Source organism: Pyrus communis, chromosome 7, assembly GCF_041283825.1.
Source record: "Pyrus communis isolate YQ-2024b chromosome 7, ASM4128382v1, whole genome shotgun sequence".
Lineage (NCBI taxonomy): Eukaryota > Viridiplantae > Streptophyta > Magnoliopsida > Rosales > Rosaceae > Pyrus > Pyrus communis.
In genome coordinates, this window is record NC_142571.1 from 21,127,127 (window position 1) to 21,150,888 (window position 23,762).

General features: G+C 39.0%; 1 protein-coding gene and 2 pseudogenes across 2 annotated transcripts; all 3 read left to right on the forward strand.

The window, feature by feature from the left end:
* The first annotated feature begins 1,295 nt into the window (after positions 1 to 1,295).
* LOC148695877 (uncharacterized) lies at positions 1,296 to 3,616 on the forward strand (annotated as a pseudogene).
* Positions 3,617 to 8,000: 4,384 nt separating this feature from the next.
* LOC137734783 (3-ketoacyl-CoA synthase 1 pseudogene) lies at positions 8,001 to 10,150 on the forward strand (annotated as a pseudogene). Its single transcript, XR_015964021.1, has one exon. The product of XR_015964021.1 is annotated as a 3-ketoacyl-CoA synthase 1 pseudogene (transcript).
* A 12,213-nt stretch (positions 10,151 to 22,363) lies between these two features.
* Positions 22,364 to 23,013, forward strand: LOC137734365 (uncharacterized). Its single transcript, XM_068473643.2, has one exon. The coding sequence runs from the start codon at positions 22,475 to 22,477 to the stop codon at positions 22,943 to 22,945; it is 471 nt and encodes a 156-aa protein (XP_068329744.1). The 5' UTR covers positions 22,364 to 22,474; the 3' UTR covers positions 22,946 to 23,013.
* The last annotated feature ends 749 nt before the right edge of the window (positions 23,014 to 23,762 follow it).

Here is a 23,762-nt window from a genome sequence, read left to right on the forward strand (position 1 = left end):
AAGCAAAGTTTTTTTATTGGTATAACTTTTAAAATCGACTAAATCACAACAAATATAAAATAAAAATTGGTCGGCCACCAAGTTGGTTCAGTCTCTATTTTTAGTACAAGTCCACCCATCCTTGGATGCAAGGGTAAGCGCAAGGAAATTCCCCAAAACACACCAAATGTGGCTTTAGTGGCCCAAAATGAAGAAGGCAATCGATGGGCTTCACCAAGCCTGTCGGGCCGTGCGCCCGTTGGCATGGGGCGACGTCACCCAGCAGACAGGGGGGCTCGCCATGTTCAACACCACAGAGCCTAATGACTTCTTCTTTTGAGCGCCTCAGTCGTTGGATCATCGGACCTTTGACCATTGTGCCATATGATACGACCCGTGGTCTGATTTCCAGGTGGGACTTATGCTCAAAAAATTATGGGAGTACTGCGAAGAGGTTAGAAAGACAAATATAGGCGGCACTATGATGATGAAGGTAGATCCTCCTTATTTTCAAAGACTTTATGTGTGCTTGGATGCATGCAAACAAGGGTTTGTATCTGGTTGTAGACCTTTGATAGGTGTAGATGGCTGCCACCTTAAGGGAACATTCCAAGGGAAATAATTACTTTGTAGTTTTATTTGACATCAACTCATGTAGATGTGGTATTAATTTAACATAACATCTATATATCTATACGTGCATATTAATTCAATACCTTGGCAGGGCAATTACTTGTGGCAGTGGGAATTGATGCAAATGATAATATGTATCCCATTGCTTATGCAGTTGATGAATTGGAGACTAAAGAGTCATGGTGTTGGTTTCTTCAACTTTTGATTGAGGACCTTGGTCCAGTTAGTGAACGTGGATGGACCTTTATTTCAGATCAACAAAAGGTAATTATTTGCTTTAATTTTTTTGCTATATATTGAAATGTTAAGAAAAAACTTTATATCATTTATTGGCGTTAAGAGTTGTATATATAAAGTTATATGAAAAACTTTTATGTTGCTTGATTGATTACCAATGATGTACAACGTATACCTTCTTTTATATATATATATATATATATATATATATATATATATAGGGATTAGATAAGGCTTTTCAATCAGTGGTACCTAAAGCATCTCATAGATGGTGTGTGAGGCATCTCTATGGAAATTTTAAGCAACTTTTTAAGGGTCAAGCACTGAAGGATAAACTGGGAAGTGCAGCCATGGCATCAAATGAAGTAGATTTTAATTGTGAGATGGAAAAATTGAAAGAGTTAGATGAAGAAGCTTATAAATGGTTGAAAAAGAGGGATCCAAATATGCGGGCTAGGAATAGGTTCAGTTCGAAGATCAAATGTGATATGTTGCTGAACAACTTGTGTGAGTGTTTCAATTCCTGGATTTTGACTGCTAGGGATAAACCAATACTTACCATGCTTGAGATGATTAAGTGTAAAATAATGAGAAGGTTGCAAGTTAAGAGGGACTTGATTAGTAAATTTGAGGGTCCAGTTTGTCCCAAGATCCAAGGAAAGTTAGAGAAGAACAAAACTTTGTCTCGTAGATTCAGACCAGTGTATTGTGGCAATGCAGTGTTCCAAGTGGGGGACTCATTGGTTGATCAACACTTGGTAAATTTGACTAAAACTTGTAGTTGCAAGAGATGGGAGCTCAATGGAATACCATGTATGTACGCTATTTCTGCCATCTTCCACAATCGGCAATGATGGGTGCATATTTTCATATATTTCCTTTGGATTTTGTCTATATGAATGGGTTAAATGCACTAATTATATTGTTTTAATTCATAGGCATTCAATACCGGAGTTATGCAAAAAAAAAGAGCGGAAAACAAGCTTTTCGGGTGTCTAGAGTAATTATAGTGGAGCACGATCCTAACTAACTACGCGAAGACATGTGCATTACAACAAGAAGATGAAACCAAGCAGTTTTGGAATCAAATGGACATGGGAATGCTATTCAATAGACTTTAGGAGAGAACTTAGTTTCTAGTTTTTATTATTTCTGTTTATTTTTTCTTTTCTTTAATTAGGATTTAAAGGTCCATTAGAGCTAAGATTTGTGGTCATTTATTTGACCATTTCTACTTGGTCTTTTCAATGCTTGCCGTTGGTTTTATATATGGAGATTTCTTCTCCATTGTAAAAAGACTAAGCCACAAAATAAAACCAAAAATCAGCTATTCTACATAGGGGGTTGGGGCAAGGAAGGCCAAGAGGAGAGCTACTTTGGAGTTCTTCTTTGCTAGGGATACGATGTAGCCAGATCATGAATACTTAATTGCCTTGTGGCATTGTTACTATCAAGTTTTTCATCTTTATTGAGTATCTTTTGCTAATCGTAATGTGCTTAATTTTTATTTAGATGCTTGATCACCATCTAGGTTTAAATTAGGTTGATTTGATGCAAGTTAGAGTAGATGCCATACTTAACTTGGGTTTTGGCTTCTTGCAATTGATACCATAACCATCTATTTGTAGATGCCATGCAATTAGGGTTTGTGTGATTTTCCAACGATTTCCATAGAGCTTAATGGGTTCGTACTTGTTTAAATCCATCTAGATGCCATGGAGGGTTAACATGTAAGGATACTTTTGATGCAACCAGATGCCATGACCGTTGAATAATTTAGGGAAAATCGATCATCAATATTGGGGAACTACTTGAGCATAACTATAAGGGGAATTAATTAGAATTGGTTACGGTGAATTCGGATGCCCTGGGTTTTATGTTCTCATTTTTTTAATTTTATTATTTCATGCATTTTATTTTAAAGTCATATTTCATTTTTAGCTTAATTCAAATCTTCTATCTTTTCCGTTAAAGCTTCTCCACTATAATTTGTTTCGATTTAGTTATTAGGATTTTAGAATCAATTCGATATCCGTGGGACGATATACGTGCTTATATACTATACAATCATCCAATTCGTATACTTGCGAACACTAAAATTTGAGACTTAATGAGTTTAATTTTTGTTATCTAATTTACGCAACAGGCAACAAGCTAAAGAGTTTGTGGATCAATGTTACACTCTATATGCTTATTTGAGGGCTCATTACCCAGTCACATATCCTGTCAAGGGTATGAAGTATTGGCCAAAAGTTAAACAAACAGCTGTCCTACCTCCAAGGGTTAAAAAGCAGCCCGGGAGACCTAAAAAAAGGAGAATAATAAGGGATCCTGAAATGGAAAAGAACAAAGATCCCACCAAATTGGGTAAGAAGGGGAGTAGTAAAACATGTACAAAGTGTTGGGAGAAGGGACACAATAGAGTTGCAAAAATCAACCTCGTGAAGCTCCACGTGGGGTTTATATAGACAAACGATGGGCTTATCAATTTCATAAAGATGGTAGTCATGGTAGGGGTGTGAACAACAATGAAGGTAATGAAGAAACTCATCCTACTCCTCCGTATCAGTGCTCCAATGTCCAACAAAGTGGTGAAGTCTTTGTGCCTCAAGGGAATGTATCTGGAGAGTCATCTACACATACTCTTAATAAGAAGAATGCAAGACCATCTAATTTACAAGTAAGGAAGAATAGACTTGACTTGTTACTTTTCAAATTAGAGGTAATATTTAATATTTTTGTTGTTAATTTTACTTGTGAGAGGTGAAGAAAGTTACAAAAAACTCTATACAAAGCTGTTTATACAATGAACTCAACTACAAGTTCAAAGAAAAAGAATATTTGATTTTAATTTGAGTTGTTTTAGTTTTTCTTTGGTAGTAGGGTATCTATGTACGAGAAAGACCATGTAGTACTTGTTTTTGGCGGAGTTCAAAGCAACTTCATTTTATACTGTTTGGAATTAAAGCATGGGTTTTATTTTTTACGTTTACAAAAGCATGAAATTAGTTTTCTTTGTGGTCTTGCTAGAGTTCACTTTGAAGTTGCTTTTTGTTTTCGTTTGTGCATATAGGAATATATTTGTGATCAAGTTTACGTGCATATTTAATTGGAACAAATGTAGTCTCATTTATACTCAAATCGAACAAGAAGTCAACAATTATCTCATAATTAAAATTTAAATGAATGACTTTCTCTATTTATGTACTTGTGACCAAGTTTAGTGAGTGTACAATAAAATTACGTTTTTGTCCTCTCATGTGCCAAGTACATGTCAATTTTAACAATCTTTTAACAGATTATTTTGAATTAGCTAACAGATCTAAATACAGAGACCAATTTGACCAAATTAAAAACACATGAATTCAATTGGTCGATGAAGTAAAACATAAGGACCAAGTTGACATTTAAGCCTTAACCAAACGGCAGAAGCCCTACAAGGCTACAACTCATGGCCCACTGCCACCCAAGATATATTTGGAAGAGAACTACCCTCGTATTTTCATCTCCTTCCATCCTCTCCTCTCATACGTTGTTTTTTGTCTTATTATCTCTATAAAAATAAATTAATATAAGATATTGACGTGACTTAACTGTGACCGTTCAAATATGAAGACATGGAAGGATAGAGAGATTATGAGAGTAGAGAATCCTCATCCGATATATTTACGTTGCAATTAATGTGGAAAGGGCACAGTTGGCAACGTACAGGTCGTTTTCCAATGTGCCACTTGGTCATTAATTGGCTTTAAGTTTCTAGTTAGCAGCTCCAGGTCCTGTCTCTTGTTTCTTTCCTTACAATACAATAAATTCCGTCAAAGTTACCAAACAGTACCAACTTTGCAGATTCTCAAGCTTGAGGGCTATGAATTCTCACCAACTTTACCCCCCCAAATAAGCGCCAACTTTATCACGGCTATTGCACTTTGAAACATCTAAGAAGCATTTACTAGATAACGTTAGTAAATTCAAGAAAAACTGTTAGGAGGTTAGTAAAGAAATAGCGTGTGAAACATGTAAGTTTTTTGGGACATAAACAATACCTAAATTTTCAGTGTGGCATTTCCTTGGATGGGCTAAAGTCATATGCGAGCTATGTTGTGTGGTCGTCAATAAGTGCTCACAACTTCGAGCGAGTCGGCCAACATATGTTGACATACGTAATAAAGTCCATGAATAGATGACTCCAACATTTCGTACATAGGCGATGTCGAGTGCTGTCAAGTCTCACCGAATACCTTTATTGCACAAAGTGGTTTCCACCCGAACAACCAAGGGGTCATGGAAAGCACTCCCATGTAATTTATCTGGTCGCCAAGGCCAAGGGATTAACTGACCCGTTAACCCTATGGTGGATCAGCCAATGACGTCATTAGACTAAAATTTGGTAACATAGGAGAAATTATGAATCCGTTGTGGTATATTAGCATCTATAAAGTTTTTTATTTTTTTATTTTTTTTATTTTTAACAAACGATATTATCTAAACTAAGGAGGAAGTGATGAGTTTAGCCTCACAATGAGCTAGCAATAATGTGGTTCAAATTCGCCTTTAACGAGAATTGAGCCCATGATCTCTCACTTACAAGTGAAGAGAAATACCATTAGACCATAATACTAAATGACCTATAAAGTTTAATTTTAAATTCGAGTGTTCAATCAATTTCACAGATGTAAATAAAATACATGAGTAAGAAATCTTAAAATTAAATCTAATAGACAGTAAATTCGATACAAATTGACTCTTCAACTCTTAATGTAAATACATCGGTGTATTAAAAATATCAAATTGCAAATTAACTCTAAATATTATTTAGCCATGTGATGAAAGAATTAATTAAAAACTCGTTTGGATATGCTTTTGAAATTACTGAAAGCGCTTTTGGTGAAAATGTTTTTAGAACCAATCATGAGTAAATGCAAGTAATTCTGAAAAAACATTTAAAGTGTTTCCTAGAAGAAACACATAATTGATACTTATTGTAAAAAGCACTTTAAGTGCTTTTGAAATCTAAAAATATTTTCTCTAAAAGCATTTTCAATTATTTTAAAAGCACATCCAAACGATCCTGAAACAAAAAACACACGTGGCGAAGTGGACGGTTTGTTTGTTTGGTCAATTGCTTCTTCTTCTTCGTGGACAGTTTAGCGGCTACGTGAATTGGTTTGACCTCAATTTATTGTTTCTTTGACGGCTTTAGTCAGTCAACTACACCTACAACCACTACGCACCACCACCACACTCCTCCTCGCATGCCCAAAATACCCCTTCCCTCTATTTGCTTCCTTCGCCACACTCCCATTATATAAAAAAGTACTTGCCTAAGCTCACAAACTTTGTGCCTGAACTGTGAAACAGTTTTTTATTTTTATTTTTTTTGTTATTCTTTTTTCTTAAAAAATATTTACGGAAGAGAGAGAAGTTGGAGGTAAATGTGAGAGAGAGGGATGTTTATATTTTTATTTTTTTACATTAAATATATGCTACGATAATATGTTAGTAAATGAACAAAGAAGAAACATTAAAGTTGGTTTATATAAAGTTACATTACTGTTTGTTGTAAAAAAAAAAAAAAATGGTTACATTATTGTTCGTGATTTTTTGTTAAAGTATTTTATTTTATGTAAGCTGTAATTATTTTATTTTATTTTTTAAAGTTGTAAAAGTTGGGGACCATTTGTACTGCTGCTGCTTTGCGCCTTTTTTTGTTTTGGGGGTTGGGGTGGTGGTGTTTGAAGTTGTTACGCCCAATATGTGGAAATGCCAAGAATGTGCGTTTGTTCAAAAAGAGATTTTTCAGTGTGATTGTTTACGTGTCGTTATATAAATGGTGAGATATTTGTATTAAAAAGTTAATAACTTAAAAAAATAAAATTTTCCATCACTTACATAAAAACATGTGGTGTACCACTCGTGTTCTCGTCGCAACTAAAAATTTCTCTTGTTCAACTAAAAATTGGAAAAAGGGGAGGGGGGGAGTTGTTACGCCCAATATGTGGAAATGCCAAGAATGTGCATCTGTTCAAAGAGAGATTTTTCAATGTGACCGTCACACGAAGTGGTACATTACGTGTCGTTATATAAATGGTGTGATATTTGTGTTAAAAATTTAATAACTTAAAAAAATAAAATTTCCCCATCACTTACCTAAAAACCACGTAGTGTACTACTTGTATTCCCGTCACAACTAAAAATTTCTCCTGCTCAACAAAAAAAGGGAAAGAGTCCTGCAGGATCTCACCCGCTTCATAAAGGATTTGTAAGCTATACTATGTTGAACTGTTGTCCAATTTAATTACGTCAGTTAGGTAGAACTTAGACCTCGTTTTGTTTGTAGAACTAGTTAATCCAACCCTATATTTGGTGCTAAAATATGACTAGGGTTTCAGATGAAATAAAAAACTAATCCCTCGGAATCTCATTATTTTCTTTCTTGTAGGATAACTTATCCTGAGAAAGAAGGGAACAATAGTTGTACTACTCTAATTCTGTAGCGCAAGAATCAAGAAACAAAACTCAAGACCTGAATTCAAACGTATGACCTCATATATCAAATGTTTTCATTTTCAATCTAATTGAGGCCGAGCTTGCTCGAAAAAAACCTCACTCTCTCTCTCTCTCTCAATTATCTCACATGGGCCGTATTGTCAGCTGCCACTATGAACGCGCGCACACTCATATAATGTTTATATAGAACAAATTTCCAAAACCAGAAGTTGGATCCAAATAATTGGATAATGACAGGAATATTAAATTTGTAAACATTATTTTATAAATTAAATGACATGAAAGTTGATGGTTAGATTATGATTTAAGCGTTGATAAACGTGCTTGTTCCTATTTGCAAAGAAAATTTTCATTGTGATCGAAATACGGATGGTACATTAGGTATTTTTATATAAGTGGTGAGAAATTTTATTTTTTGAGTTATTAATTTTTTAACACACATATCATATCATTTGTATGGTGACACGTGATGTATCATCTCGTATACCAATCATATTGAAAAAATCTCTCATATTTGTGACATTTAGTTTACAAATTTTATCTACAAATTAGTCTCGCTAGTACTATCCATATTAATTTAGTCTATCAACCCTAATGGTGGTTGAGCTATCTGCCTATCCAATCTCCCTTGTAGGAACGACTCACCATTAATTCAACACCGTCATTCCAGCTTTCATGCACCTCCAACTTATTTCTATGCCCTCCCCCCGCCCCATGTGGAACAACACCAACATCGATATCTTCTTATATAAACTTCCCTATTTCTTCTTCCTCACAAGTTCACGTCTCTCTCTGGACGTCTTCGACTTTGCTTGTCCTGCTCGATTTAATTCAAGCATTCTCTCAACTTGTTTCATCTGGGTATTTTATAAATTATATATACTCATCATTTCATTGTTTATTTAATTTACAAACACCCAGATAGAGAAACCAAAATTCAATCCAGTTTATCATCAATGGATGCTGTTTCTGTTGATACTAGCAGCAGTAATAGTAATAACAGTAGTAGCATAAACATGGACAAGGAGAGATTGACGGCGGAGATGGCGTTCAAGGACTCGTCCTCCGCCGTCATCAAAATACGGCAGCGCCTGCCGGACTTCTTACAGTCTGTCAAGCTCAAGTACGTCAAGCTCGGCTATGGCTACACCGTCAACGCAGCCACCATTATTTTGTTCATACTCATTTTACCGCTCTTCATCTCGGTATTAATCCAGCTCACCGGTCTGGAGCTGGAACGGATCACAGAGCTCTGGACCAACCAGGCTGTCCGGATCGAACGCATCGACGCCGCCACCAGGCTCGCCGGTTCAGGGGTCCTCCTCTTCTTCTTCGGTCTCTACTGGGCCAAGCGGTCTAGACCAGTTTACCTGGTCGACTTCTCATGCTACAAACCGGAAGACGAACGCAAAATGTCCGTTGAGTCGTTTCTAAAAATGACTGAAGACAGCGGCGCATTTGCTCCGGACACGGTTAACTTCCAGACCCGCATTTCGAACCGGTCCGGTCTAGGCGACGAGACGTACTTGCCGCGTGGAATCACCTCCAACCCGCCACAGCTGTCCATGGAGCAAGCCCGGTCAGAGGCCGAGGCGGTCATGTTCGGCGCGCTCGACTCACTCTTCATAAAAACAGGAATCAAACCGAACCAAATCGACATCCTCATCGTGAACTGCAGCCTGTTCAACCCGACGCCGTCGCTGTCGTCCATGATCGTCAACCACTACAAGCTAAAAACCGACATTAAATCGTACAACCTGGGCGGCATGGGCTGCAGCGCCGGTCTGATCTCCATCGACCTCGCTAAGGACCTCCTCAAAGCAAATCCCAACTCCTACGCAGTCGTCGTCAGCACCGAAAACATAACCTTGAACTGGTACTTCGGAAACGACAAATCAATGCTCCTCTGCAACTGTATTTTCCGAATGGGCGGCGCCGCGGTTCTTCTATCGAACAGGAACCGCGACCGCCCCCGGTCCAAGTACGAGCTCGTACACACTGTCCGGACCCACAAGGGCGCCGACGACAGGAACTACAAGTGTGTCTACCAGCGAGAAGACGACAAAGGGACCGTCGGCGTTTCGCTGGCGCGTGAGCTGATGGCCGTGGCGGGCGACGCATTGAAAACGAACATAACAACGCTGGGCCCACTCGTCCTGCCGTTTACCGAACAGGTGTTGTTTTTCATAACGCTGATTAGGAAGAAGGTTTTCAAGGCGAAGGTCAAACCGTACATTCCGGACTTCAAGCTCGCGTTCGAGCACTTCTGCATACACGCGGGTGGACGCGCCGTCCTGGACGAGCTGGAGAAGAATCTTCAACTCACTGAGTGGCACATGGAGCCGTCTCGGATGACGTTGCACCGGTTCGGCAACACGTCGAGCAGTTCGCTGTGGTACGAGCTCTCGTACGCGGAGGCCAAGGGCCGGGTCGGGAGGGGTGACCGGGTTTGGCAGATTGCTTTCGGGTCGGGTTTTAAGTGTAACAGCGCGGTATGGCGGGCCCTCCGGCCGATTTCTGTCGGGGACGGGTTGGGTAACCCGTGGATGGACTCGATTGACAAGTACCCGGTCAAAGTCCAGATGGCTTAGTCTGTGTTTTCCACGTAGCGTTGTTTCAGTGGGCGAAGAGCTCCACTTGTACTCTCGCGCGTGGAATTAGTTGTGGCTGGGATTGTTTTCTTTTTTTTCTTTATTTTTTTTTAAATTTTTTCTGTTTATTACTGAATTTCCTATATACCAATTTGTAGAATGAATTATTTAAAAAATAATTGAATATTAAGGTTTTTAGAAAATTATTCTTAATGTTTTGCTAATTTTGTTTAAATTTGTAGTGTTGCTCGATTAGATTGATTTACTGATTTGTTATTCAGTTGCAATTAGAAGGGGACAAGGAGATTAAAAATCCCAGTACATCAATGGCATTGATATGTTCTGCATTGAACAATTATATTCAATGCACATAAAAGAACAAGTTAATATATCTCAATCTAAAATCCCAACTACCAGAAAGTAGAAATTAATCATGTATTGGTTAGAGAAAAAGGTCAAACATTAAGATCTCTTTCAACAAGATGAATATAAAGCAAGTGACTTGTAACTCAGTTAGTTAAAAATATTCATCTTTGCATTTAAAGTTTTGTGTTTGAAACCCCATCATTGTAGTTTAATGTAAATTATTCTATCGTTTGTTTAAAAAAAAAAAAAAAAAAAAAAAAAAAATGAAAATGAATCTAAATGGTACATAGGACTAGTAAGTCAAACGTGGCCCTTAGAGCAAAGGAGCTAGCAAGAGGCTATAGAACTCTAACCAACAAGGAAGATAACATGCACGAGGACTAAACCTTGCAATCCGATGAACTACCGTCAAAGCACTACGATTAAACTACCCCTTGATGATCTTGCAGGGCTAGCAAAAGAAGCATTGTTGTGAGTCACCTCTGATGAATTGATATTATACTTTATATTTTATCCTAATCTTAGTTATAATTTATTGGTTATTTTTGGTAGAACTTAGATACTTTGTTATGTACTTTCAATGTAGGACATTCAACTTCCTCTTAAGCAAAACGTGACCAAATGAACGAATTTTGGAGTGATTCAAATTGGAGGACGTTCATGTGTCTCTCAACTCGATCGTGTCAAAGTTTCAGATTTTTCTACCAAGCAGTTTATTTATGGCAAAGAAATAACGGAGCAGCGTAGTGCTGTCAAAGTGACATTTTGGGCTTATTTGAGCTTTTTGGTGTCCAAGATGGTGTCTTTTGAGTTCGAGGCCTTCTGCAATTATGATTGGGACATTAGCTTTAATTCAAGTCATTTTGGGCCTGCTTTGGAGCCCTGGAAATCCAAAAACGTGGGATTCTTGTAGCTGGGCAAATTTCCTAAAGTTAGAATAAGAATTTATTTCTTAGTTATCTTATTTTATTATGTTTCCTAGTTTTTAGAAGATCTTTTCTAGTAAGGATTTTAATTTTGTGGTAGTATAAATAAGGTTTTTTTTTTTTAGCCATTAGGGTTAAGAAGAGGGGGAGAAAAGGAAGAACTCATCAATACTTTGCTAGACTGACAAATTGTGTTTTTCTTTCAAGGTGTTTTCTATTTCTTTTCTATTTTAATAAAATTCCTTTTACTTTATGATTGTTCATAATTAATTTTCTTTTGCTAGAGCGAGGCCACGAGCCTTAGCAAGAATATTTAGTTTCTTTTCAATTTACTTATGATATTATGCATGCAAGTTTTGAATTATCAATCACCGGTTTAAACTATCTAATTGTTTTGATGTTTGATCATCATTAGGATATTTAGAAAAATAATTTGATACAATTTTGGTCGGATGTTGGTCCCTGAAATTGACAAAGGCTTCTTGTGGTTAATACGTGCAAGTTCACTTAGGTTGAATACCAAGTCTTAAGGGTTGTATGGTTTTTCCAAAGGTTTCATAAAACTTAATGAGTCATGCATGTTTAGATTTGATCTGAATACCACGGATGGATTGCATGTTTGATATACACTCTATGTTGGGGTCCAAGTAGGCATATATTAGGAAAACCTAACCTTCAAATACGCATGTGTAAGGCACAAGTAATTGGAAGAACTATGTATGATTGTTAAGGTGACAACAAAACCCTAGTTCTTTTACAATTTAATTTTCAAAAACTATTTTCTTTTGTTTTCTTTAATTTGCTAATTTCTTTAATTATTTTTATTAAATTAGTTTTTATTTTTTTAAATCGCAAAATCAACATTTTTTCAAACTTTCTTTTAAATAATTGATTACGATTTGATTTAACATAAATTATTCATTCAATTCCTGAGGAGAACGACCTTACTAGAGCCGACTATACTATGATTACCTTGTACTCTTTTAAGCTTCCTCCTCATAATATTTTTTTTTCCAATGCATAAAGCACAAGAATCACAAAAACCACAATCTCATGTCTAAACAAAATCCTATGTTAAGCAGTAATCCATAACTGCTACAAAAGACTTTTCTTTACAAAGTGAGATATGAACACACAAAGGTTTTTTTCGACAGCACAAAAGAGCGACTACAACAAGGAGATGGAGATGATTAAAAGAGATAAAAAAAACATGGAGGATAGAAGAGAGATTGTCACCAACACCAAGGCCAGAGGCTAGAGTTGAAGGGTGTAGAATTTTCTCTCTAGCGGCTACAATATTTTTACAATCCAAACTTTGTGCCCCCTTTTCATTAAGGATGCCCTTAATTGAGAATATTTTTGATACTGCCAAGCCAAGGCCCTCCCTTCGGTATGCGAAATCAGTATGTAAACTCTATGGCCCAGTTTGAAACTTCTGGTTTTAGGGATTGAACCGCTAACGAGTATCTCAAATATCTCAAAGCTGTTGCAATCAATCAAAGCGAGCTTTCATTTTAGCGTGTATTTGAAAGAGTTGAAAAGGGTTAGATTGGTCTTGTACATGCTTTTAGTTTGTTAAACAAAAATCCTTGTCATGTCATCGAGGTTCCTCAAATAAAATGAAACCAAACTCGAAGATAGGGTACGTAACTCTAACATAACTAGGCCTCGGACCTCAACAAAGAAAAATCGTGTGGCTAGGATTGGAATTTGTGTTTATCTTTCTTCCCTATCCATATGGTCAGTGGCGAAGCCAGGAATTGTAAGGGGGAGGGGCGATTTTTTTTTCTTTCTTTTCGAACAAATGATATTATTTACACTGGGGGGGGGGGTAGGGGAGTGGGCTAAGCCTGACGATGTGCTAACAATAATGTAGCTCAAATTTGCCTTTAGCGAGAATTGAACCTAAATCCTCTCACTTACAAGTGAAGAGAAATACCACTAGATCGTAGTACTAAATGGCGGGTTGGGGTGAACTTAAAAGAGTGCAAGTTTAAAAAAGATTAGCCATTATTTCATCAAACTAAGTGTCCTCGCTTTGTTGAGAACTACCTGGAATAGTCGAAGAGGACTACCTGAAATATTTGAAGGATGACCACTTGGAATATTTGGAGGAGGGTTTAAGCATTGTTTCTTATAGTATCATTTAATTACGTAATTGTATACTATGGGAAGAAAAAAAAGTCTTAGATTCTTAATCAATACCAATATCATATAAATTATTCATGAAACAAAATTCATTCAATTAATCAATATCAATATCAATGATCAATTAATAAATAATCAAGAATTCAATTTTTACTTTAAATAACAAGTTTATTCATCAATAATTATAAGATTTCATATTCATAATCAATAATTAATAACCATATTGATTAATTACTCTATGATTCTATATAAAATAAACAAAATTTCAAATTAAATAAGCAATTAGGGTTAAGGCTAATATAAATTTGGAAATTAAAAACTTCATCTAAGAGAAAGGGGGCCAAGAATGGCTGCTGGAGGCTAGTTGCTTGCGGCTTGGATGGCTTAAAAGCTTGAAGTTGAAGCCTTAATTTCTGGCAGCAGGGGAATAAGGGGGCCAATGGGATCTGTTCTGCTTGCTATGATCTGTTTTGCTGCTATCTGATTAATTTTATTTTTCAATTAAGTACCTAAACGATGTCGTTGCATTAAAGGAAAATTTTTAACTAGGACCAACGGTGTTGTTTGGCCTGGCTTTTAAAAAATATATAAAACCAAACGCAGCAAAGTTGCGCACCAACAACAAACCCAAATCCAGATGAACACAGACGGAACCACCGCTTTAACAACCATTTTTGACGGGACCAGAAGGGCGAAACCACCGCTCCTGGACTTGATTTACGGCAAGGGAAGGGGCGGCCGCCCCTCCTCGCCCCTATGTAGCTTCACCACTGCATATGGTATGGAAGGACCACACATGCAAAAAAAAATTTATGTTATGGACATGCAACTTTGGTTGAGAATTTTTTGTTTGCCTTTTGTTGCTCAATAAATTTGATTAGGACATGTTGTGGAGTCAAAAAATAATCAAGAAAAATATGGAGACGACACGTGAATTTTTAAAAAGACAAAATTACCCTCGAAGCACATCGGAACTCCTATGCGCAAGCAGTGGATAATAACAGCTCAATCAAGGTCAAAGGTGGTCAAAATAGGTATTTACTCAAAACCTATTTCATCAATCCTCATCAAATCCTCCTCACAAGGTAACCTCCAATTATTCTTTCAAAATAGGATTGATTACCAAAATTAATTGATTGCAAGATATTATTTTGACAAAATATCTTGCAATTAGAGCTAAAAAAACCACCATATATGGTCGGACCCCTTTTCTCCAAAGAGGGCTGGCCGCACCCCTATAAAAAGCCCTCATTTCTCCAAAAAACCTAAGTCCAATCTTCTTCTAAAAATCTCCAAATTTCTCTAAACACTTTTCCCTCAAATTCTAACTTTGGCATCAGAGGTTCTTTGACCAAAGGCCACCACCACCCCCCCCCCCCCCCCAAAAAAAAAAAAAAATCATCGAGGGAGAGTGTAGCTCTTGGCCTGACCTAAGGTGTTAATTGTTTTGCAAGTGCATTTTCGTCAAAGAAGAAGAAGGCGGAAATTTGCATCCACAACTTGGTGCTTTCATTCAGAGTCTTGATTCACACGCTTGTAAAAGACTCTCGCATTCAAGGTTTTTCGTTTTCTTGTTCATTTGTAGATTTTTTGTACGTTTTTATTCTTGAGATTTTTATTTATAAAAATTCTTTGATAAAACGTAAAAGAAAAGTACAATGACTAGAAACTCTTAAACCATGACGAACGGAAGTTCCAACGTTCAAGAATTGGGACCGCGGTGATCCACGAGGCTTAACACGACAAGTGGAGTGGTACCACCATGGCAACAACCACCGTGGCCATACACGACGAGATCCACACCCACAATGAAGGCTTCACCTTGCAACCACAAGCCTAGGCCCGTGCCACCTTGCAGTAACGAGGCCAGGCTCGCTCCATGGAAATGCCTAGCATGGCCTAAATTCAACGAGTCTAAGCTGCAGCCGCAGCTGCCAAGGTAATAGCCCAAGGCCTACAAGCCCAAGACGCTGCGCAAGCCTAAGTTGCGCCAAGAGAAGCCAGCGCAACGTCTATGCACTTCAATGGCTCGGTCCGTGCCCATAACTCGGCCTGCTCCCGTGGCTCAACTTGAAGCCCAACCCCACTCCTGTGGCCTTCCAAGCAGCCCACACCGGTCTAAGACCGGTTCAACCACCCCGGCTCCAAATTTCTGGGCAGACGATTAAATCAGGGACATTTTCACCATATTTCTCTGTGAATTTGACATTTCCCAACTCAAATCTCGAGCCCGGAGTCTACTACACTTCTACTACCCAAGGAGACGCATTTCGTCCAAGCTTTTCCAACCCAAATGGAGAATAACAATTGTCTCAACAAGTCATAGAGTTGATAAGCACCTTTGCACAACAGACAACCTTAGTCAATCAGCTTTTGCAGTGCACCGAGATGTAACGTGCCCCTGACGAGGTGTCTCGAAGTAGGACAAGGGCAGACGAGGAACCTTTCTAGCAGCGTCCTGGCAAGTAGCCACTAGACCAACCATGAACTGAATGTTCCGGCAGTGTACATTCCCGACTGGGCCCTGAGATAGTGTATACTTCTGTCTTAGCACGTAAAGGAGCGTGCACTTTCGATTAAACCCACGGACGAGCATACACTCATGGTTGGAACCATACTCTGGTAGTCAACATGAGCAACCTTCCAGGTGAACTGTTTATTCGCGGCTAGGCTCGCAAGAAGCATCATTCACCTCGCATCGGAGTAGGCAACATGACGGACGGAGAGAAGCAGTCACTCAATTCAGCTTAAGTTCAACCGGTAGCCTGTGAAGAATTCCCTTGCCTGTTAGGAATGAACCACATGCACCATTATCGCAGCATCGACGAATGGAAAAAGTAGAGGACAACCAAGAGCTTTTCTGCCCCAGCAAAGGCAAATTCAGGAAGAAGTAGAGAGGTTCTTGCGTGAGTGATTGCGTGATTTCAGCGCAACGAAGTCACCAACGAAGCGCTACGATATGACATGACTAATATGAGCAGGTTACCCTTCACGGACAAGTTTGAGCAGGCAAAGCCTCCACGCAAGTTTAGCATGCCACATTTCACATCTTTCAAAGGAGATGAAGATCCAGAGAAACACTTGAAGCACTACCGAAGCACGATGGTCTTTTATCAGAACAACGATGCTTTTATTTGCAAGATATTCGCCATCAATTTGCAAGGCAAGGCACAAGATTGGTTTCACACCCTACCGCCATGATCCATCAGGAGTTTTGATAATCTTTCTTTGGTTTTTACCAAAGAATACTCATTCTACCGCTAGAAGAAGTCCGATCATCTGTTTAATGTGAAGAAGAATCTAAAAGAGTTACTCCGTGACTACGTGAAGAGGTTCAAAGAAGAGAAGGCCAAAATAGTCAAATGCGACAACTCAATAATGCAGCCTTCCAAAAAGGACTCCTAGCAAACCACCCCCTGTTTGGAGAGTTGATCATGAAAGAAGACCTAACTCTGGCAGACTCATTTTCTCTAGCAGAAAAGCATGCACTTTGGGACAAGGCTCGACAGTAGCCAAGACGCCTGAGTAGCCTCAAAGAGAGTCGGCAGTGGCTCAAAAGAATGAGTACGGGAAATAGTACAACAAAAGTAAGCAGCATGCCAAATGGTAATTGACCCACGACTAAAGAAGACTTGGCATTCAAGAACTAATCAAAGTTGTCGATCCCGATTCACCAAATCCTCCTCGACATCAAGAGCGAGCCATGGTTCAAGCTGCCGAAACAATAAAAAGGAGATACTTCCAAGTTGGATCATACCAAGTACTGCACATTCCACCAAGGTCCCGGTCACACAACTGATGACTGCTACACTTGGAAGACTTAGTTAGAGAAACTCGTGAAGGAAGACAAGGTCGATAGATACTTGGACAAGTCGGTTGCGTAGCCTAGAAGGAACGCGAATGTCGATGAAGAGCCACCCAACAAGACGATTCAGATTAACGACATATTCGTCGAATTTGAGCACTTAGGGGCTACTAACAATTCAAAGAAAAGGAAGATCTGGTAGGCTTTACTAATCTCGCAAGTCCAGCAGTCAACACCCAACCTTGATCCATTGTTAAATTCACTGGGCAGGATGTCGAAGGCATTGATTTCCCGCACAACGATGCGCTGGTAGTATTTGTCCAACTAGCCCATAGTCAACAGAATGATGGTTGACAATGGAAGTGCAATCAACCTATTTCAACTCTCAGTAATTTAGAAGATGGGCCTGGAAAACACAATCATACGCCGAGTTGAGGTATTTATCGGATTGAACGAACACACTTCGACTGCCATCGGCCACATCACACTTGACGTGAAAACATCACCAGTTGTCTTAAAGCAGACGTTCACGATAATAAGCGACTCGCATCCCTATAATGGGATTCTAAGGTGACCTTGGCTGATAAAGTTGGAAGCTATCACTTCCGTCAAGTATGAAAATATTTGATTCCTCATCTAGGAGGAAGAGTCAGAGAATTAAGTATGACCAGGCCGCATCTCGACAATGCACTGTGCAAGTATTTAAAGAATCAAAGAAGAAGACCTTTACCCCCGTTGAGGCTATCGAGGTTTGAGGGGATGATGTGCTACCAAATAGCAATTACAGTAGACGAATCAAGAAGATGGTGTCCAAACTAAAGCGCCAGCAGACAAGACGGGATGGAAACCCGAAGAGGACGCCGAGCACATCATTCTTGATCCCCAGTAGCAAGAGAAGACTGCTTGTATCGGCTTACGTTAGAGCCCGATGAAAAAGGAAGAACTCACGGTTTTCCTTAGGCAAAATCGTGATATCTTCGCGTGGTCACTTTTTGACATGCTTGACATCGACCCCAAGATAGCTTGCCACAAGTTGCACATCGACCCGCTGCCAAACCAGTGATCCAAAAAAGAAGGCATTTTACACGCGAACGAGTGACGATCATCAAAGTGGAAATTGACAAGCTACTAAAGGCCGAATTCATTGCCAATGTCGTGTTAGTAAAGAAGAAAAAGAATGAAAAATGGAGGGTTTGTGTAGACTACACTGACCTCAACAAAGTATGCCCAAATGATCCTTATCCACTTCCCCGAATTAATCTATTAGTAGATTCAACTTCTGGGAGCCAGCTGCTCAGTTTCTTAGATGCATACTTCGGCTACAACCAAATAACCATGCAATAGCCCGACAAAGAGAAAATCATGTTTGTGATCGAGCGAGGCACCTACTGCTACAAGGCCATACCATTTGGCCTCAAGAATGCAGGGGCCACTTGCCAAAGGTTGGTAAACATGATGTTCAAGAAGTAAATTGGAGTAACTATGGAGGTCTATGTCGACGACATCATGGTAGAAAGCAAGCAGCGATCATACCACATCAATAACTTGGTGGAAACTTTCAACATCTTTAGAAAGTACAAGATGAAGCTCAATCCCGCCAAATGCACGTTTGAAGTATCTTTAGGCAGATTCTTAGGGTACCTAGTAACCCAACGAGGAATCGAAGCACATCCTAAGTAAATCTGAGCGATCCTAGAGATGAAATCTTCAACTACCTTGAAGGAGATCCAAAGCTTGATTGGATGAGTAGCTACCCTCAACCATTTTTTCTTGCTGTCCACCAATCAATGCAAGCCATTTTTCAAGGACATCAAAAGGGCACAACGAGACAAATGGGATAATGAGTGCGAAAGGGCTTTCCAAGACTTAAAGAAGTACTTACATCACCTCCCTTACTATCCAGGCAGGAAGACATGAGGGCAGTTGGGCCCCCATGACTTATACATCTACTTGGCAATCTCAGAAGTAGCAGTGACCTCTGCCCTCATACGAGAAGACATGGGGGCCTAACTGCTGATATTATATGCTTTTAAAGCTCTTTTGATGCGGAAACTAGATATCCAATGATCGAGAAATTAATTTTGGCACTAGTTGTTGCGACTCAGAAGCTTAGACCATATTTTTAAGCTCATAAAGTCATCATCATGACTCAATATCCTTTAGGATCAATCCTACATGGTCCAGAGGTTTCTCAACGAGTGATGAAATGGGCGTTGGAATTTGGCGAATACGGTTTAGTTTTCTGACCTCGCACGGTAATAAAGGCCCAAGCATTGGCGACCTTCATAGAAGAATTCATGCTTAGCCTAGGCGATGCAATAGAGCTGCCCAACGATGCTCCGAAGGGAGCCGAACACACCTTAGCTGTGTCTGCTTTACCCGATAGAGACTTCTGGCCTTTTCATATTGACAACGTATCCAACTACAAAGGCTCAGGAGCAGGCGTGGTCATTGTCACCCCAGGCGGTTCGATGCTCGAGCAGGCTTCTGAATGGTAAAAGACTTGGTGGTGAAAAAACTCTTAATTCATTTTGATTCCCAACTAAGCTTCTAAATGGTAAAAGACTTGGTGGTGAAAAAACTCTCAATTCATTTTGATTCCCAACTAATCACCAGCCAGACTATTGGGGATTACACGACAAAACATCCAAGGATCGCGCAATGCCTAGAGAAGGTACGCAAGCAACTTGAGGTATTTCACACTTACACCCTCATTTAAGTGATGTGGGTGATCCTTATCCCACGTAGACGAGCTAGCCAGCCTAGGCTTCGCCCTCGACCACTAACTCAAACACTCTATTCTGGTGGAGTATCTAAACAAGCCAAACATAGAGGCGGAGTTGGCAGTTGAAGTGTCATAGGTTAGTACAACTCTCAATTGGCAAAGTTTTATTATAGATTACCTGGTCAATGGCACACTCCTTACGGAAAGGTTGAAGTCTAGAAAGCTCTAAATAAAGGCAGCTCGCTACTACATGTAGAACGACATTCTCGTCTGAAAATCCTACACTGGACCACATCTCCGCTGCCTATTGCATCTCGACTACCTAAAGGTCCTAAGCTCAATGCACGAAGGTGTTTGTGGAAATCACTCCAGAGGCTGATCTTTAGCACAAAAGGCTCTTAATTACACCATGCATTAGGATGCTAAGGAATTAATACAAAAGTGCGACTGCTGCCAGTGAACTACACCAGTATACGAGACATTGGCCATTCATGCAGTGGGCAATCGACTTGGTAGGACCAATGCCGTTCGCTACTAAGGGCAAATGGGTATAAGCAGAGCCCATGACAACCACAACTCAGATAGACATAGAGCACTTCATATAGAGGAACATCATTTGCTGATTTGGCACTCTTCAATCCATCGTCACAGACAATGGCCCGCAATTCGTGGGCAAAAATTTGGCGAAGTTCTTACAAAAGTATGGCATCAAGCAGCATATGTCCACACCGAGATATCCTTAAAGCAATGGGCAAGCTGAAGCATCGAACAAGATGATTCTCGACTACCTCATGAAGTTCATTTCCGACAAGAAGGGAAAATGGCTAGATGAACTCCCCAAATGTCTATAGGCGTATCGCACCACCAAATAACGAGCCACCGATGAGACTTTTCTCTTTGGCATTTGGTTAAGAAGCAATCATTTCTCCCAATGACATCGTGCCAAACCTTAGCACTCTACTACCAAGCATTAAGTAGAACAGCAAGAGATAGCCATAAGCTTAGATCTGGCAGAGGAAAAGCGTGAGCGGACTATTACCCGCATTGCAACATACTAGCATCAGCTTCTCTCCAGCTACAACAAAAGGGCCAATACTCAACAGTTCCAACCCGGAGATCTAGTCTTAAGAAAAGCCTTTATCACTGCCCGCAGAGAAGGCTCTAAAAAGATAGATCCTATTTGGGAAGCTCCGTAAAAGATTAGCAGAGTAGGTGGCAAGGGTAATTACACCCTCACCACCATGAACGATAAAGAGATCGAAAAGCAATGGAACACCTACAATCTGAGGAAGTACCAAGTATGATCTCCCGCTACATCAAAGCCCGAAGAACTCAAGCAGTTCAATGGGCACCACCTCGCGAGCCAAGGATTATCCAGTTGTTATGTAGTTTCTATTTTATAGCTAAGTTGTCGTTCGTTTCACTCGTTTTTCAATGAGGAATTCAGAAGTAATTTACAACTTGGCTCGAATACATGTTTACAACAACTGATCATTCCTGCACTTCAAAAGAAGACCTCGTCTTTCTTAGAGACTCATTGTAGGAATTCACCCCCCACCCCCCCCCCCCCCCCCCAAAGGACCAACCATGCTTTCTAGTGCGGAAAGGTAAACCAATTCCCCGACACCCACATGGGTCTACTCTCCAAAATGGGAGGATTAACTCTACACTTCGAATATCCAGACGTGGATGAGTCGGGCTGCCCTAGTATAACTAAATGCACAATGGCTTGCACCGGGATTCCTAGAAGTAGCCATAATTGTTTTTTTAAGACTTGTTCCTGCTATTCTGTCTTTATGTATATTTATTTGGATGGTTGTAGCAGGAAATGAGAGCTATTTTATAAATGATAAATTAGGTTCCCATCCTTTATTTTTCTTTCTTATTAATAGAATTTTTTTTTTTTTAATTTTCATTTTTGATCAAGGGTAGGCAATTATTTTAATTTTAATTAAATTTATTATGTAGCATATAAATAAATGTTTGCTTATAATTTAAAAAATATATAATTATATTAGAATACATAAATTGTAAAATAAACTAACATATAAATTATAAAGTATTTGAACATATTGAAAACATGATGAATAAACATATAATAAATTCTTGAAAAATCAAATGCATAATCAAAGTTATTTATTTTTTGTCTAAATGAGACTCGTGATCTATACGTGCTCCTATGTTGGTTTAGGCGGATTAATCAGGTCTAGGTGTTATTTTTTAATTTTTAAATGCCTAAAACTCAATTAAAACAGTGACCAACCATCTAATCTAGAATCTAGGTTGCACTAGACTCTGAGTTTTTAGAACAGTGACATAAAAAATTTACACAAATTTGTATTTTCATTCGATGCTAAACCCATGCCATATAAATTCTCTGACTTGGCCCGTGAATCAATGAATAGTCCAAAATTTTGTTTCATTTGACAGTAAATCCGTGCCTTAAAATTTTTGTCTCCAACTTGACCCGTGGATCAACGAATAGTCCAACTCCAACTTGCCGATAAGCCAAAAGCCAACCCATCTGCAACACAAACCCGAGCACAAAAACCAAACCATGTGGGCAGTGTCCTACCCTCCCCCACCACCACCATGCCAACCTCTCATCCCCAAACCACCTCCGATGAGCCCCGTCCGCCTCTCTGTAGCCGCCAAGTCTCAGCCTCGATCGCAAGACCTCGGAGGCTTAGGCCGATCGGTCATAACAAAACTCAAATCCAATCCCGACCCAAAATTACAGGGAAACCAAAAGCAAGATGAAGAGGGTAAGAAGGTAATTAGCGGGTCGGATGTGCTTTTCGCCATGCAGAGAGCTGCGGCCAAGAAAAACAGACAGAGCGGTAAGAAAAAGAATAAGGGAAAGGTGTCGTCGTCGTTATCGTCATCATCCTATGCGGGCAGTCACAGGGAAGAGGAGGGTGTGGACGAGTACGGTAGCGTGAGGCCCTTGTGTGTGAAAAGGGAGTGGGGTAGTAAGTTGGATGAGTTGGGAAAACGCCTTCAAGAGCTTTCTTCCATGGCCATTTGACGCTGGATTTTTGCCCACCTATGTATTCCTAAATTTCCAAGAGTGAATAATATAATATTTTTGATAAATTATTAAATATGGACCTTTTGCGACAGTCTTTCCATTTTTTGTTGTTAACGTTTATTTATTTTAATGCACAAAAAATCGAACGTGATCTAGTTTGATTTGGTTTAGATTTCAACAACACTTAGAATAAAGGTGATACGTTGTTTAGATTAGGTTGGTTCAAGCCTCAAAATTGTAGCATAACTAAATCTAATTAATCAATTTGGTGACTATTGACTAGTTTGGTTCAGTCATTTCCCTTGGTGTAAGCAATTAATTAAAAATCATATATGCATATCTAAGTTAGGCTGGTCAACCAGCTCTGTGTGTATAGCTTTTTACACAAGTTGGAATACACAACTTTGTAACTTAAAAGGAAATTAGAAAATAGTCTACTATATATATAAACCTATCGTAGTGAAAAATTCGGCTAAAATTAATCATGGATTTTTTTTTAACCAACGAATAGGATAATTATACTAAATTTATCTAAACTATGGGAGGAGAATTCGAATTTGGATGCATAAAGTAGAGCACACTGCTCTAACCAGCTTGACTAAAACAAATCTACAAACTAATCATGTTAGTTTATTTTGAGTGGATTAAACGATTCAATATATTTTTTTCACCTTTAAAGTGATCATTGCAACAACAGAAGTTCTTTTTTTTTTTTTTAGTAGTAATACAACAATATATTTATATGTTAATTAAATTCATAAGTTCATATTCCATTGAGATAAGTCCACCGTCGTAGTTGCCATGATAAAAGTAA

Bases quoted from the DNA above. Each gene is read 5' to 3' on its own strand.
- LOC137734365 (XM_068473643.2), top strand. From the start codon at position 22,475: ATGTGGGCAGTGTCCTACCCTCCCCCACCACCACCATGCCAACCTCTC.